At 44.3% G+C, this 16,975-nt stretch overlaps 1 protein-coding gene across 1 annotated transcript; it reads left to right on the top strand.

Moving 5' to 3' along the window:
• Positions 1 to 12,994: 12,994 nt before the first annotated feature.
• On the top strand, positions 12,995 to 15,443 carry LOC146858089 (gamma-crystallin-3-like). Its single transcript, XM_085646873.1, has 3 exons — positions 12,995 to 13,018; positions 13,984 to 14,226; positions 15,168 to 15,443. Exons 1-3 carry the CDS (start codon positions 12,995 to 12,997, stop codon positions 15,441 to 15,443), a joined length of 543 nt encoding a protein of 180 aa, XP_085502999.1.
• The last annotated feature ends 1,532 nt before the right edge of the window (positions 15,444 to 16,975 follow it).

Genomic DNA, 16,975 nt, shown 5'->3' on the forward strand with positions numbered 1-16,975 from the left:
ACTTCTGTCCTGGGGGATCTTCATGCACTGTCAGATGGACAGGGGTCGGAAGATCTGCGCCAGGCAGACTGTCACACGACACATGAGTTATGTGTCACCCTCAGGGGGGGCATGCGTGCCCCCCGGGAAGTCCTAGTGCGCCAGGCGAGCATTCAACCGCATGGGTTGGTCCCAGGGTTGGGAAGCCAGGGTCAGGTGTTGTCTGACCTGGAGGGTGGGACAACTGTAATCAGTGTCCTGACCCATGTTGCTTCTAGGGGTACCACGCCAGTTGGGGGTGGGCAGTACTCTGGAAGGGGGTGCAGAGGGAGGGAGTCCTCGCCTCTGACCCCAGCTCAACTGAAGGGTTTAGACCCTAGGTTGGAGGGCCAGGTTCAGGGTGTCCCCCCTGACCTGGACGCCCAGTTGCAGGATAGAACCCCTGAACTGGTGGGCGAATTGCGCAGGACACCTGCCCCAGGTGCCCTGGCAATTCTGAAAGGGGGTACCACTCCAGGTGGGAGGGTACAGAGCCCCAAGGAGGAGGACCGAGTGTGGGAGAGGCCCCCCCAGTCTTTGGTCCAGCCGCCGGATACAGTCCTGGGGCTGGTGGGTCAGTGCCAGGATGTCATACCTTACCTGACAGGAGGGAGAATGGACAACGGGTGCCAAGCACCTGGGGCTACTGCCCCCCGCTCCCTGGGGCCACCAAGGTTTGAGAGCCCTGAGATGCATACGGCCTGGGTCTCATCCCTGACTACTGTCAGTGGCCACTGTAGCATTCTGCTGTCCGTCTGTTGGGACACACCTGTGGGCCAGTTGAGGTTACGTGCTGCACAGGTGGTGTCCACAGGTGAGGAGAAGGGTTCCCCATGGATTGGCTTGGTGGGCCCTGAGAGTATGGACAGAGGGAGTCCAATAGGTTCAGATTGGCGTAGAACTGGAGTCTGCCCCTGCAGTTGATGGCCAGGTCCTTGTTCTATCGCCCCAAGCAGGGAAGACCATCACGGTGGTGATTGGTCTACCCTGCGTTTTGGCTGGAAGGGGGTTGTGTTGGACCTGGCCCTTTTTGCGGGGTCATCCCTAAACTTTTTGCCTTCCTCCTATATTTTTTCTGACCTGTTGTTGGCTGTTTTATGACTCTGGGCACCTTACCACTGCTGATCAGTGCTAAGGTGCATATGCTCTCCCTATGGTAAAATGTATACATTGATTGGTGTCCATGTTTGGCTTATTTGGTTTACTATCAGCCCCTAGTAAAGTGCACCAGGAGTGCCAGGGCTTGTAAATACAAATGCTGCTGGTGGGCTTGCAGCACTGGTTGTGCCACCCACAGAAGCGGCCTAGTAAAATGTGTCTAGGGTCTGCCACTGCGGAACCTGCGCACGGTCTGGTACTGTCGCGCTGATTGCGCAAGTGCACCTACTTGCCAGTCCCCAAACCTTCACTTAACTACATATTAGTCACCCCTCTGGTAGGCCCAAGGGCAGGGTGCATTGTAGGTATAAGGTAGGACATGCCCTGATGTGTGTGGCATGTCCTAATAGTGAATTACAGCCATTTTCGTTTTTCACTATTGAAGGCTACCTGCTCTCCATAGGCCAGAATGGGCTGCTGGGATTACTACACGCTGTAATCCCAGTAGACTCAGAGAGCATGGTAGAAAGTCAAGTTTAGTATGCCTGAACTCAGAATAATAAAATACTTATTTTAGTAAAGTTATTTTAATATCCTGTGTTTGTAAATACTACTTTTAGAAAGTTAGTATTTACTGACCTGGCCATTTCAGTCCGCCTCTGCTGTGTGTGTGTGTTCTGCCTAGTAACAGTAAAGGAGCAGGGCTGGGGAATTCCAGGAGACAGGCTGGCTGCCAGGTGGTGGGTAGAGAGATTACACCAGGATGGGTGGGAGGAGTACACCTTTGACTCTGAATAGACCTGTGCTCTGCCTCCACAATGCCGGCTCCGCCCCCTGTGGAGCGGCTGATGTCTCTGCCCTGCTGCTGAAAGGAAAGAGCAGAGTCACCACAACAAAGTGCTCCAAAACTGGACTGAGCCAGGCCCAGACCCCCTGGCGACAAAGAACAAAAGAATTGTGCTATAAAAGAAGGAGACCTGCTCCTAAGAAATCAGATCCTGTTTGCGCCAAGACGAACCTCTGCCTGAAGGAGAAGGACGTGGAGAAGCTGAAGGAGGAATACTGTCTCTCTGCCTGAGAGACTGGCCTGCAGTGGGTGCCTGTCTGCTGGAAGGAGAGGAAAAGACTAAAGGAAAAGACTTTGCATCAACTTGTGCTTTCAAACAATCTCCAAGGGCTTGCTTGTGAACTTGCCCCCTGAACTGCGCCCCTGGAACAGTGGGCACTACCTTTCCCCCAGAAGAGGAGAAGCTTCTGAGAGCGATCCTGTGACGCTGACCCCCAGAGAACCTGTATGCCCCCTTCCTCTTTCCAAAGCACCGCGACATCTGCCACCGGGGCTACCACGAGCACCGCAAGGACCTGTCCACCTGGTCCCAGCACTGCCCCTCTGAGCCGTAGCTCGCAACACGAAGGAAAGAACCTAAACGTCTAAACACCGAGCCTCTGCGACCCTGCGCCGCCGAGATCACTGCGAGGACCTACGACGCACTGGTGATCCCCTGGAAAGCTGACAGCGCGACGCGCTGAAGAGATTGCCCCCGAGCTGCCCCTCCTGCTTCTGCCCGTGATCGTGTGGCCGAGACTGTCCTGGAGCACCCCACGAAGCACCGCCGCCCACTGCCAAGAAGGGACGACAACGCGACGTGGGACGCTCCTGCAAGGACCCCTGAAACTGCTGTGATCACCCCCTGTGCGAGAAAAGGTACTGTGCCCTGAAAGCGCCGCTGTACGAGGCCTCCCGTGCTCTGTACGGTGCCAGCGTAGCGCTACGTGACTCACGCGTGAAGCGCGAGCTTTGGTACGGTCCGTAGCAGCTGTTCGCAGCGTCCCAACGGAGGTACGGCTCCTACAGCATTAAAGACATTGACGGTGCTCACGCGAGAAGCGTGAGGTTTGGAGAGGCATACCCGACGTGTACGACACGTACCTACGAGGGTACGGTCCGTACGGTTCACTGCCAGCGTACGCATACTCACGCGAGAAGCGTGAGGAACGGCAAGCGTACTCGTGCTCACGCGAGAAGCGTGAGGAACCGCAAGACACCTCTAAAACCTTGTCCAAAGCGTAACAAATGCGCTACGAAGCCCACAGAACCCCTAAGAAGCCTATTTTAAGTATAATTTTGCCATTTTAAGAACTGTGGACTGCCTGAAAGCATTTACAAGTAACTGGAACATTATTGAAGCAAGAGAACTGTATTTTGACAACCTGCCTAAAGAAATCTTTTATATAAAGAACTTTATTTTGATATAAATACAGCCTTGTGTCTTTGTGTGGTGGGGAGGTGATTACTGTGTGAGATATCTTGAACGCGTAACCTAATGCCCTCTGGAAATCTAGCCTGACTGCTCGCGCCACGTTACCTAGAGGGTGAGCAGGGGTTATTTTTAAAGAGGTAATCCTACGCCCTGACTTAGAGGAAAGGGTCCCTGCTTGTCGCAAGTGCATACCTGCGCCAACCAGAGACCCCGGATTCTAACAGATCCATTCCCAGACTTCATGTAAAAGGAGAAACTATATTTGTTGATTACTTAATAGGGTTCTGTGGGTAATTGCAATCTCTTGTGTCTTCTTGTTCTCTGATGCATTGTTGTGCCTGGTTATAATTTTATTTTTCATTTTGACTTTTTTGGAAGTTATATGTAATTGTGTGCTTTGTTGTTGTGTCAGCCATCATTGTTGATTTTGTGAGATGAGATTTCGCAAATTGCTTGATTTTGGGGGGTTGAGAGAAGATTAGCACCTGCTCTGTGCTGAAGGATTTCTTTAATTTGAATTCTTTATGTGGAAGTGGTTATCAGTAAACTAGTCGTTTGTCTTTTTCTCTTTAAGGCTGAGGAATTACAAGCCGGTATTTAAGGTTTTTATGCACATGCAGAGATTTTGCAAGCAGATTTGCTGTTTGAAATCTCCACATGGGGTTATACTTGTAATCGGGTGCAGTCAAATCAACGTATGAAACCATGGAGTAATTTCACTACGTCCATCTTGTAATTTGGGGATTTTTATAGGACAAGACAGTGCACGCAGCCCTGTGGGAACTTAGAGCAAAATGAATCTCCTGGTTCTCTCCTGTGCTGGACTTGATTTATCCAGAAAACTGTTCTAACATGTAATGCAACAACAAAAGATACAGATGTTCCTAACTCAGCCCTTTGCAATTTCAATGATGTAATGCATCTACAACAGAAATCACCTTCATGGTGCTGACACCCCACGAGACATTTTCTTTCCACTCCTAGATGCCAGACCACACAGACATTTTTAGTGAGCACGACTTGAAACGCAGACAAACATCAGAAAAAGGCCTGGCTACACTGTCCAGAAAGATTGTTCCTTTTATTGAAACTAAATATGCTGCCTTTAACAAAAGAACAATGGCACCTTTATGTCGCTGTCCCTGCTCAGCAAAATGTGGCAGCCTGAGATCTTCGTAGCAGTTGCGGCCCAGACCGGCAGCCCCAGAGGAGCTGAGCTGCTGTCCCGAGCTTGCCGTTGCCAATTCACAAAGATTGCATCGGAGGCCCAAGTCACTGGACGAAGAGAGGAGAGTGTGTTTGTGCCCCCCCAGGTAACGTGTGTCGACTCCTGGGGAGGGGTGCAGGCTCGGAGGGAGACGCTCTTGGCCTCTCTCTCATTCCAGCAGCGCAAACCTCTGCTTCGGCTCATATCACAGCCCGTATTGCCAAGGGAGCGGCAGTACTGGGGCCGGAGTGTGAAGCTGCACTTTTTGTTACACCATACCCGTGTTGGGGGCAACTGTTGACAGAGGCTGACTGCGTGTCAGAAGGAGTGCATTATTCCTGCATAACAAACTACCTGATTAGTGTAAGATGCATGGCATTATTTCTGCATAACGAACTACCTGATTGTCGTATGACGCATTGCATTGTTTCTGCATAACAAACTACCTGATAACAGATTTACGCATTGCATTATTCCTGCATAATGAACTACCTGATTAGTGTATTACGCATTACTTTATTTCTGCAGAACGACGTACCTGGTGGTTGTATTACTCATTTCAATATTTTTGCATTGTAACGTACCTGATTGTTGCGTTCCGCATTGCATTATTTTTATATTGCAAAGTGCCTGATAGTTGTGTTACGCATTGCATTATTTTTACATTGCAAAGTGCCTGATTCTAGCATTACGAACTGCATAACATGGTATTAGGATTACAGTTCAATGTTTAGAAGTGCTCATTAATATCGCCAGAACTTACAAGGGCCGGCTGGCCTAACAACCGGCCAGGAGGAATAGTATACATACTCATATGTTAAATTTATATTGTGTGGTCTTATCTTATATCTTTTTATATAAAATCTATACTCGTTTTTATAAAACTCATGTGGAGTCTATTTGTGGTGTCATCATTGGGTTTCTGTGAGCTTGGTTGCAAATACTTTACATATTTGCCTTAAAGATAAGCCTGGCTGTTTGTGCCAAGCTACCCAGGGGGTGAGCGGGGGCAATTTCATAAGCTGACCTTCCTTTCCCTGACGTGGAAACGCGGGTCTCTATTTGGCCTAAGGTACCTACCTCAGCCAACCAGGGAACACTGGGTCTAACAAGTCTTCAGCAAAAATATTTTTTGATGGAAATATCACCAAGAGGCAAAGGGCATATGTATGAAAATTGGATTTTGCGATTTTCAAAATGTGATTTTTAGGGAATTGCATTTTCAGAATGTGATGTAAATAAAAAGTCGCTAGTAATTAGTGATTCCCCAAAAATAGCTGAATTTTACAGCAACCCTCTAATAGCGATTCCTTAATTGCGAATTCGCAATTAAGGAATCGCAAAAATAGAGAATCTACAATTCAGGTGCAGCTTGATGACATCACACCCAGGAAGTGTGACTGCCCATGCAGTTCCTGATTGCCTGAGGCTGTGTCAGAAGCTGGGAGGAGAGTCAAACAACTGAGAACTGCAACTCCAACGATTCCAAATGGATACCCAGGAGAAAGAGAAGGACAAGTACGAGGCTGGGAGGAAAAGAAAGCAGAAGTTCAGTGAGAGGGAGCAGGCGGTGCTGATAGTGGAAATGGTACACAGCCATGAGTTGCTCTTTGGCAAAAAATCACACCTTGTGCCAGAGTCAATAAAAATAAAAATATGGCTGGACATCAAGGCAAAGGTCAATGCCATCGGTGTGACCCAGTGCTCTGTGGAGAACCTGCGCAAGTGATGGTATGAAATGCCCTCCAGGTCCAAGGAAAAGGTGGCAACCAGGCTGGCAGAGGCAAAGAAGACTGGTGGGGGAATTTCCACAGAAACAGAATCTACACCCCTCAAGGTGTTGGTGGAGTGCACCCTTCAGCCAGAGGGCGTCAGTGGTGTGGCTGACATCGACAGCTCCGTCCCTCCCAACACCCGACAAGGTAAGATACATTCCAAATCATGCCTCACACTTCACCATCTCAATCACACACTCAGGAATGCACCAACTACACAGTAAATATGCTACTCCAGTACACTTTTCCCAGCACACCCAGCAATGCATTCATGGGAGTTGTAGTCACATACATCATACAGTGAAGCAATGAGACACAGCAATGTAGAATCAGTAGAAGTAAATCAGTAACGGCAAAAAACGCTAGACAGTACTTAGCTAACGCAAAATCAGAAAACTTTATTCAGTGAACAATGTTGAGCAGAACACAATTAAAATGTGCCTTTTTATTCACAGTACCACCTGAAACACAGGATGAAAGTGCAGTAGCTGAGGAGGCAGCACATACAGAGGAGCAGGCAGGGCAAGAGGACACCGAGGAAACCACACTGACAATACCTGTCCCACGGAGACAGCGTAATATTGTGCCTCCACTGCCACTGTAAAGGGAGAACCACAATCCGTAGGGGATGATGCCCAGCCAGACTAGGGCCAGCATGCAGCACAGGTCCAAGAACAGGCCACTCTGCACCATAGCGAGGAAACATGTGTGAGACGCAGGCCAAGGGCCAGCACCAGCGCTGCTGCTGATGAGGAACACACGGTGTTTGCCGGACTGGAAGGCAGCATGGTCATGATACAGCACCTGCAAACACGATCAATGCGGTCAATACAACGGCAGCTGGTCTCAGTCAACCACAACCTGAGTGACATGAGGGAGGGCATCAGGGAAATGACGGGTGGAATCAATGAACTGTGTGCCACGATGAAACAAGACCAGGCAGCCAGATGCAGGGGAAGACAACGTCTCTACAGCTGTCTGGACACCTACAGCAAGGCGATCAACCGCATTTGTACTGCCACGTCCCTCCTGTCACGCCGCTCAGTGAGCATGCAAGTTGAAATAGCCCACTGCAGCCAGGATGTGGTCAAAGGCCTGGTGCAGGTGACGACTGCTGTGGAACAGCTGCAGACAGCTACAGCAGGTGGCACAGGACTCCTGGGCTCAGGGGTTAGCGAGGAGCTGTCAAGCAGGATCAGCATCACCTCACCAGTTCCCGAAACCAGACGGCGCAGTGGGAGGCAGGGTACAACACCTGATGAGTCAAGGGAGAGCAGTCAGCACCCTGAGAGTGCGCCAGCAGGCCATTTTTGTAAAAAATAGACTGACACCACTGAGGAAAGCCAATGGGTGAAGCAACCCATTGCATGTGGAAGTGTGGTTGGCCGTCATACATGCACTGTGGGTATAACATGTGCAACATCATGTGAAACACATAAAGTGTCTTTCAGGCTGTGTGACTGGAATCATCCTGCTGCTAAAGGATTAATTAATCACAGTTGTGCACAAAACATCTTTTGCATTGTGTCATCATTACTCACCTAGAAATAGTTTTGTGTTATCACATCACGTCTCTGTCGTCCGGCAGCTGCCCCAACACCACCTGCTGGTCTGCAACGCGGACCTGGGCCCTCATCCTCAGATGCATCTGTATCAGTAAGTTCAACTGGAATGCCTTTTTTCGTAGCTATGTTGTGGAGCATGGTACAAGTAGCCACAATCTAGCAGCAGGTCTCTGGGCTGTATTGTAGTGCACCGCCGCTTTTATGCAGGCAGTGGAACCGGCTTTTCAGTATCCCAAATGTCCGTTCAATTACACAGCGCGTAGATTTGTGTGCGCGATTATATCTCCACTCCCTGCATTGGCTGGATTGAGGTATGGTGCTAGGATGAAGTCTCGCACTGCATATGCAGTGTCTCCTACAGGATGAAAGACATTAGGTCAATCACTGTCCTCCCACTGCAGACCTTAATGTTAGAATGTTAGACATGCATTTACCTAGCAGGTAGCCCTCACCAAAATCGCCACCGGTGAGACGTCTGCATATCCCACTATGTCTAAATATAAATGAGTTGTGTGTACTGCCAGGGTATTTTGCAACAATATCGTTGATGATATATTTGGCATTGCAGATGACCTGTATGTTTAGTGAATGATAAGATTTGCGGTTCCTGAATACATACTCATTGTTTGATGGGAGTGAGAGGGCTACATGGGTTCCATCTATGCAGCCAATTACGTGGGGAAATTGGCCAATCTGGTAGAAGTCCTGTTTTGTTTGCTGTAATGCCTGTTCTGTGCTGGAGAATTGGATGTGATTATGTAGCCTCTGTATCTTTGCATCCAGGAATTCATAGAAGAAGCGCAGCAGGCAACTCTGGGAGACCCCACCTGCTGCTGCTATCACCCCTTGGAAACTCCCTGATGCCAGTAAGGGCAGTGAACACAGGACCTGCACATGGGTTGGAATGGTTTGGGTCCTGCTGTTGGGTGTTCCAGCAAGGGTTTTAGCTCATATATCAAGTCCATAATGGTGGCTGAGTCCAGCCTATACTTCACATGGATTTGCTCGTCAGTCTGCTGGAACAGAGTGATGAAGATTCTCAAGATCCGTTCCTGTCGCCTCCTTCTCTGTGCTGCAGCCCGAATTCACATCCTCCTGGCTATCACATACAGCACTGCCATTGTGAAAGTCCCTGTTGCATTGTGGGCTTGTTTAAATAGGTTTCATCTACTTACCACCTGCTTTGAGTTGTTTGTAAAATGAATGTGCAAATTTGTGAATCACACAAATTCGCAATTTGCGATTTTTTCATTAATCTGTTTGCAAATTTACAATTTGTGATTACGCTATTTGCGATTTTTGCAAAATGTGTGTCGTAGATTGCGAGTTCGCAATGATTATTCGCAGATTTCAGGCCTTGCAAAACTGGTATTTGCAATTTTTGCCAAATTCATAAAGTTTCAAAATGCCTCCCCTTCTTGAATGTTTCCAGGTGATATAATAATTTTGTACAGTCCTATTTTTATTCTCCAAATATTGAATGATTCATAAGTTGGTCAGCCACTTTTAAACAAAGGCAGCCATAAGAGAGCAGAATGCTACATTAATTGCCAGCCTTTACCTATTCTGTGTAGGCTCAAAGGAACTACAGTCCCCAAGAGTAATGTCAGGTCCGCAGGCATTGTGTCATTGTGGCACAACCTCAGTATATTGAAGCCTGTAGGCCAGCTGTGTAGCCTGCTGTCACGCGCCCTAAAGCAAGGAAGTAAATGCTCCCTCTGGCTGCTCTCTGAACTGTGAAATACAGCACTAATCATGGGTTAGTGGGCCCCTCTGGTGTCTAGACCCTCAAATTAGTCCTTCTGCTCCACAGGGAGGTGTCAGGGGTGTTACACCCCCCATAATAATTGTATTTTCTGATGAATAGCTGGGTACAGGTGCTTTCAGTCGGCGGGTATAGTGAGGTGTCAGATTTCACCTGGGATTTTTCATGCGCACACTGACAAAAACACACAGACACTCTCTCTCATCTCTGTTTTGAAAGTCATCAAAATGTTGGTTATTTTACAAAATGTTGTGTTTCCCCCACTCAGTACACCTACCAATTTGCATTCCTCACCCTTTCCACTGCCACTCAAGTCCCTCTCATGCACCCTGTCTGTTGTAGAATGTATTTTAACATTACATGCCAGCATGATTTGTTGGGAAATCTGAAGCTCACCCCCCCGAATCTTACTGACCAAGGTATGCCCCTGCTGCTCCACCAATGAAAGCTATATCCATGGTGTATGCTGGAAGCTTCAATGCGAAGCTTGTGTGAACCTTGGTGCTGTATACTGTACCATTTCAGAGAATATTATATTAAACACAAATTGTGACTAGACCTCAGTGCTTAATTTGAGAGAGGGATGGGATAGGAGTTGTCCTAACGGCTGGGGCGCTCGACCTCGGACCTGGAGGAACTGGGTTCGAGTCTCGGTAACAACGCTAAAACATCCTGTGATTCTGGGCAAATCACTTAATCTCCCCGTACCTAACAAAAAAAAAAATGAATGTGTGTCCTCATGTAATGTAACTGGTGCTATGTAAAGCGCTCTGATACCTGATTGGATTCGGGCCAAGTTCGCGCTATAAAAAACTCTGCAAAAAAAAAAAATTGGGCCAGTGGTTGTAGGTGGGGCCCACTAGCAATCAATTTTGGGGAACGGTCCTTATTTTTCATCAACAGTCAGTTAGGCAGATTAATAGAGTAAAACACAAAACTGGGGAAGGAGGAAAAGAGATGAAAAATCAGTGACAGAGGGAGAAAGCAGGGGCGAAAAAGAAATTAAGAGTGAGGTAACTAGGCAAGCAGTGTCTGATGGTGGATTAAACAGGTTTAGGGTGGATTAAAAACTATGCTGCCTTGGTACTTAACATGCTGCAAGCACTGGCCGTGGGCTTCTGGAAAAAACTTTCAGCCCTAGCTCATATTCTCTTACAAATTAGTCACTGCTAGGGTTCAAATGCATCTCCAGTCCTGGAATCAGTCCCTGTGTAATCTGATTTTAAAATCTTTTTTGTGGTAGATACGCAGGCATTTTACCTCAAAAGAGCTTCCACATACATGAAAGGAAGTTTTTAGTGAGACGAAAACAGCGTAACTGAATGGACCTATCACATTACTTGTGAAGCTTCACTCACAAAGCTAGGGCCCATTTGCAGAAATAACATACTAATGGCCAGATGTATGAAGCATTTTACTGCTTGCAAACGTCCCATCCGACCGTTTGCGACCGATAAAATGCTTTTTGGCATGTACAAAAGGCGACTCGGTAACTTGTTATCGAATCGCATTTTGATTTTGCGATCAATATTAGGAAAGGGTGTGTTTACAGCGTCCCTTCCTAATACCGAATATCACTGGCATGTAGCAATGTTTTGCGACTAGGATTGTGGTCAAAAACACATTTGTAGTTACCACCAACTTCAAGATGATGGTAGCCCCTTCGCAAATTGGAAGTTGTCCCAAAGAGACCCCTCCCCTTTGTGAACTTATGCAAAAACATTTTTTAAGAGCAGGCAGTGATCCCACAGACCACTGCCTGCTCTTTAAAAAAGAGAAGCAAACTTTTCATTTTTCTTCTTGTAATGCATTAAGGAAAATGAGCTGCTTTACAAAAAAGATTGCTTTATTTAAAAGCAGTCACAGACATGGTGGTCTGCTGACCTCAACAGGCCGAAATCCCTGTGATTTTTGCAATTCCTAATGGGTTGCAAATTACGACCTACCTTGTTAATATTCATGAGGTAGGTCATTTTCGACCCACTGGGAATAGCACAAAGTGTTCAACTCATTTTTGTGCATGCCGTTTTGCGATTTCCTAAGTGCAAATGGTAAGGATTCGCAATTAGGGAATCGCAAAACGGTTTCTTAGTAAATCTGGCCCTAAATGTCCACAACTTGACAGAGATTTATCTTCTCAGTGGGCGAGGGATTTTTCCCACTATGGATGTTCATAACTGTGGTTTTTGTACAACAAGTGTTCAATGGCATTTATGTCATAAACCCAAGATGTTTTCTTTCACACAGTGAATTATAATTTTTGTTTCAAAAATACATTATTGCTGTGCCCTTATTTGTGTACCTAATAAATCATTGATACATCCTCCATTAGGTAAATTGGCTCCTCTTCATAGTAAAGTTACTTGTTCACAAACCTGAAAACTTGTTTGTGCAATCATATTGCTTGCTCAAAGAAATACTTAGCCAAACTTGATTTTAAAATCCCGATTTCCTACGTTGGATTTATGTTTGTTAATTTGTGTTCGTACAGGACCCGAAATGAAAAAAATGTATATGGTGGATTTTGAGACCTCTAAGAATCAATATAATTGAATCAAAACCAATCAACAGAAATTGGCAGATTGATGTCAGAGTCACCACCCAAAGTTGTTTCATCCTAAAGGCATTCTCAATGTTCAGAAAACAGCTGCTCTTCTATTGAGATCTTTGTCTTCCCCAAGATTTACATGAGGTGGGAACATAGAAGATGACTGACTGAATTTACACTTTTTTTGGTTGATGTCCCATTTCAGCCCTTTTCTTAAGCAGACTCTGTTTGTAGCTTCCGCTTAAATTACCTTAAGGTAATAATTTAATGAAGTCTGCTTTTCTATACAATTAAAGTACTGCCCACTATTTCTAGAGTTGTGTGACATCATACTGTGTGTCCTTTGAAAGATCACTTTACAAAAATCTACTGCTAATGAGAAACAGTTCAAAATTAGTTGTAATGGGACCTTTACTAGTTTAAGAAATTATCTGCATCTAATAGAACTTAAATAACTGAAACCATGAGTCATATTAAACTATGTCTTTAGATAGATAGATATCTTTATTGTCTTTCATTATAAAAAAACATAAAAGCACATCAATTTACAGTACATTTAGTCCATACATTTCCAAACAGGTAGTGGGGAGGGGAAGGAAGAAAAGCAAGTTCAACATCCAGTGCTCCTAGGAAAATATACTATTAGATGCATTATGTCTGACACCTTTTCCTTGTCCATCAGTCATGACAACATTCCCCACTGGCTGTTTTTTTTGTAAGTAACTATATGCCTTACTACAGCTTTTTTTTTGCTAACATGCTTACGCTATTATTTCATAAAGTGCCTAGTGCTTATACATTTAAAACATCTATGAACAAGTCATAATAAAATGTGGATATATACAATAAAATCAGAAATAATCTTACCATCTCGAGTACATAAAAATATCAAGTTAACCATAAAAAATAGCTGCATAATTAGTTGAGCCATCACGTGCTAAAATCATACCATGAGCTTTTGTGAGTGGATGTGTTAAAAAAGAATAGAAAAAATATTCGTAATGTTTAAAACGTGATAATGGGAACCTACTATATTTCACAGTTCCTTTCTGTTACAATCCCTTGAATGTTACTCATCCCTGCACAAAATTAGTCTTCCCCGCAGTTAGCATACTCATTACCCTGTCTGTGCTTGTTTCTTGTTCTTTACTGCTCTACAACATGTTATCCACGCATGGAGCAAGTATCTGGACAGGCCAAAGACTAGGTATTCTGTGATATCGCTTTTCAAGATTCGGACAATCTCTATTAAACGATTAGCTGTCAAAATTCGACAGATTGGGATTAGCCAGGTCCTTCTTGTTTGTTGTACATGGGACAGAAAAACAAGAAGTGGACTTCTGATTCAAGAACACCTTTACACCCTAGACAACTGGGTGGGATGATGTTGACAGCTTTCCAGCTACTAACAAAACCTTTAACTGGAAGGATACCATACCTACATTTTAAATAAAGTGATCTTGCTAGTGGTGGCTCTATTCGTTTCAAGAAATCTTTTTCTGCTTTTTGTTTTTAATGTTAAGGAATGAGATTGTTAATGCCCCTGCGTTATTCCCATTTAACCAGCTATCCTCTACTTGGTTCCAATATTTCTTTTAAAGGAGCTTTACCGAGTTTTTTTTATATTTCCGGGGAATAGCCATAGGTCACTCATGCCAAGTTTACCCAACCATTGCTTGATGTGGTTGAGCCACTATCTCTTTCTTATTCCTTATGATTAAACTGTCTTATTTTTATCCACAATAGATCATCTTCTACGAGGACAGGAATTTCCAAGGCCGCTCCCACGAGTGCAGCTCTGAGTGTGCTGATCTCACTCCTTTCTTTAGTCGCTGTAACTCCATCCGGGTGGAGAGTGGCAACTGGATACTCTATGAACACCCCAATTTTAGAGGACATCAGTACTACCTGAGGAGGGGCGAGTACCCTGAGTTCCAGCAGTGGATGGGTTACAATGATTCCATCCAGTCATGCCGCTTGACCCCTCAAGTAAGTGGTTTCTGTAGTTATACTTTTAAGCTACTTCAGACACTCTTATCCTCAGGTAAATCTTGCATGGCAAAGTGGATGCGTAGTCTAAAAGTTCACAAGAGATGCACTCTAAACTAATGTCACTGGGGAAAGGATAAGGCAATGCTGCATATCTCCATTGATGCCAGTTTACTCCGCTCCATCTTTCAAATTGTTAGGAGCGGTACAAGAAAAGCATGGCAGTGATTAAAGGGGATGTAATGCAAACTTGTATGGTAGGAATCTTGTCCCTAGAACTGAATTTTCTTTGCAAAAAAAGTCCCTGAAAGGTTGGGGTGAGGACTGTACTACGAGAAAGTACAAATCTGTTTACCCATACTGAATGTGCACATGTTTTCTGGTTAGATAAGATTCGTGTTCAGAAACAGAGGGCCATGTGGATTCTGTATAAGATTCAGGGAATCTAGTCTTTATATCTTATCTCATCTTTTTTTTAAACCATAGTACGAGCAAAGTGGTAGTCCAGGGAGAACGTGAGCCATCAGTCTTTCAAATTTTTTGAATAATTTCATAGGGTTCTTTAATTCTCTTTTAACTATAAGCTATAATTTTACTATATTATAATAAAATTATAATACTATAATATTAGTTTGGATTTGTATAATATTAGTCTACTAAAACATCATAATTCTGACATTTTGCAATATTTGTCTTCACAATAGTTTTTTTAGCACAAGAAGGGTTTATATTTTGCTTATCTTTCTGATTAAGACACACGTGTTTTTGCAAAGTAATGTATAACCTGCTTGTGGATGGAAAAACAGAAATAGCTATTACCATCATACTGGGAATATATTAGCATTTCATGAGAATGTAAATCTGGGTTCTATTCTGTAACCTGCGGATGTTTTAACAAAGGTTATTCCATCATCCATTTTCTCTTCTTGTTTCTTTTACAGCACCGTGGATCCTACAGGATCAGGGTTTATGAACGAGAGAACTTTGGTGGCCAAATGATGGAATTTTCTGAAGATTGTCCACATGTTTATGAGCAGTTCCGCTATAATGACATTGACTCCTGTAATGTACAGGATGGGCACTGGGTTTTCTATGAAGAGCCCAACTACAGAGGGCGTCAGTACTACCTGAGACCTGGCGAGTACAGGAGATACAGCAACTGGGGAGCCTCAAGCCCCAGAGTTGGTTCTTTAAGGAGAGTCAGTGATCATTATTGAGTTATCTAGAATGTGAAGTCCAGTGTATAAAATTCTACAATAAATTCTGTCAGAATAATATTCCCTTGCTTTGTCTTGTTATTAAAATTATATTGAATATTGAAGTCATCTGAAAATCCATATGTCTTTGCTTGCAGAACAGATTGGAAACAGTTGAAAATTGGTGAGAACAAAGAACGTAAAGTTGTGATTGCTTCTCAAGTTCTGACTGGCATTATAGAAAAAACAAAGGGATGGTTAGAAGCATATGTGGAGGCATAGTACTCACCTCCGTGTCTTTAATAAAATTAAGACTTTCTTTCACTAAAGCTAAGCAAATCTCAATTTTATTACAAGACCCAGAGGCTCCTATTATGCTAGTTCAAAGCAATGTAACAATTGTATTAGCAACATGAGAAACAGGTTTGCAATAAAAAGTTCTGAAAGTAGAAAAATTAATCCAATCAGCAGATTTGAGGATGTCATCCAAACCCGCTCCGCCCGAAAGGCTTTAGATGCCATAGCACCTCTGGTAGAATGGGCTTCAAAAACTGAAACATCAATGCCAGCCAATCTCATAATTAATTTGACCCAACGGGCTACAGTTCGTGATGAAATCGGATATGAGAACCTCTAAAAGAAATAAGAAGCTGGGGAGTGGATAGCTTCCTCAAATCCTTGCTTTTTGAAATATATTCCCTTAAACAACTTCCTACACACAACTTAGAGTGATTCTGAAATAAGGATAATACACAGATATTAAATTTGTTTTTTCATTTTAGTTCTACACATCTGGGAAAAAATACACCCAAAGGGGTATATTGCACAGAAAAAGCATCTAGAACTTTGACATCAGAAAGGCGTTTTAAAGAAGCCAAACATGAAAGCACAGTCAACTTGGCAGATAAAAGTTTGAGAGATAAGAAAGAATTATCAAGTTGATTGAGAAAAAGCTGTAAAATTACATTTACATCCCAAATTGAATTATACTTTGGTAATGGAGGTCATGAAAATCTTACTCCCTTTAACAGACAACATATCAGTGGGTGTTCTCCCACAGGTCTTCCGTCCACTCGAATGTGCTCAGCCAATATTGTCAATCTATATGTGTTAATCGTTCTATAAGCTTTCCCTTCGGAAGCTAGAGAAGTTCGAAAATTAATTATCCATGTCACATCTGCTGAAAAGGGATCTGCACCCCTGCCCATGCACCAGCTTTTCCAAACTCCCCTGGATGATTTGTATGCTTTGGTTGTCCCTGGGGCCCAAGATTGCTGAATGAGTTGAGCATTAGATTGTGGAGTAAACCTTGAGGATTCTGAAGTAACATTGGAAATAATGGGAAAAGAGTTGGCCGATCTACAGATAACTCCAGAAGGTAGGGAACCAAGATTGACCCTGCCAGAATGGAGTAGTCAGTAAAACATTTGCTTTTTGACGCTGAATCTGAATAAGCACTCAAGATATCATAATGAAGGGAGGAAAACCATAATTCACCTGACTGGACCAGTCCTGAAGAAATGCATCTGTCGTTAAAGCCTGAGAATCTAGCC

This window comes from Triturus cristatus, chromosome 3_2 (genome assembly GCF_964204655.1).
Source record: "Triturus cristatus chromosome 3_2, aTriCri1.1, whole genome shotgun sequence".
NCBI lineage: Eukaryota > Metazoa > Chordata > Amphibia > Caudata > Salamandridae > Triturus > Triturus cristatus.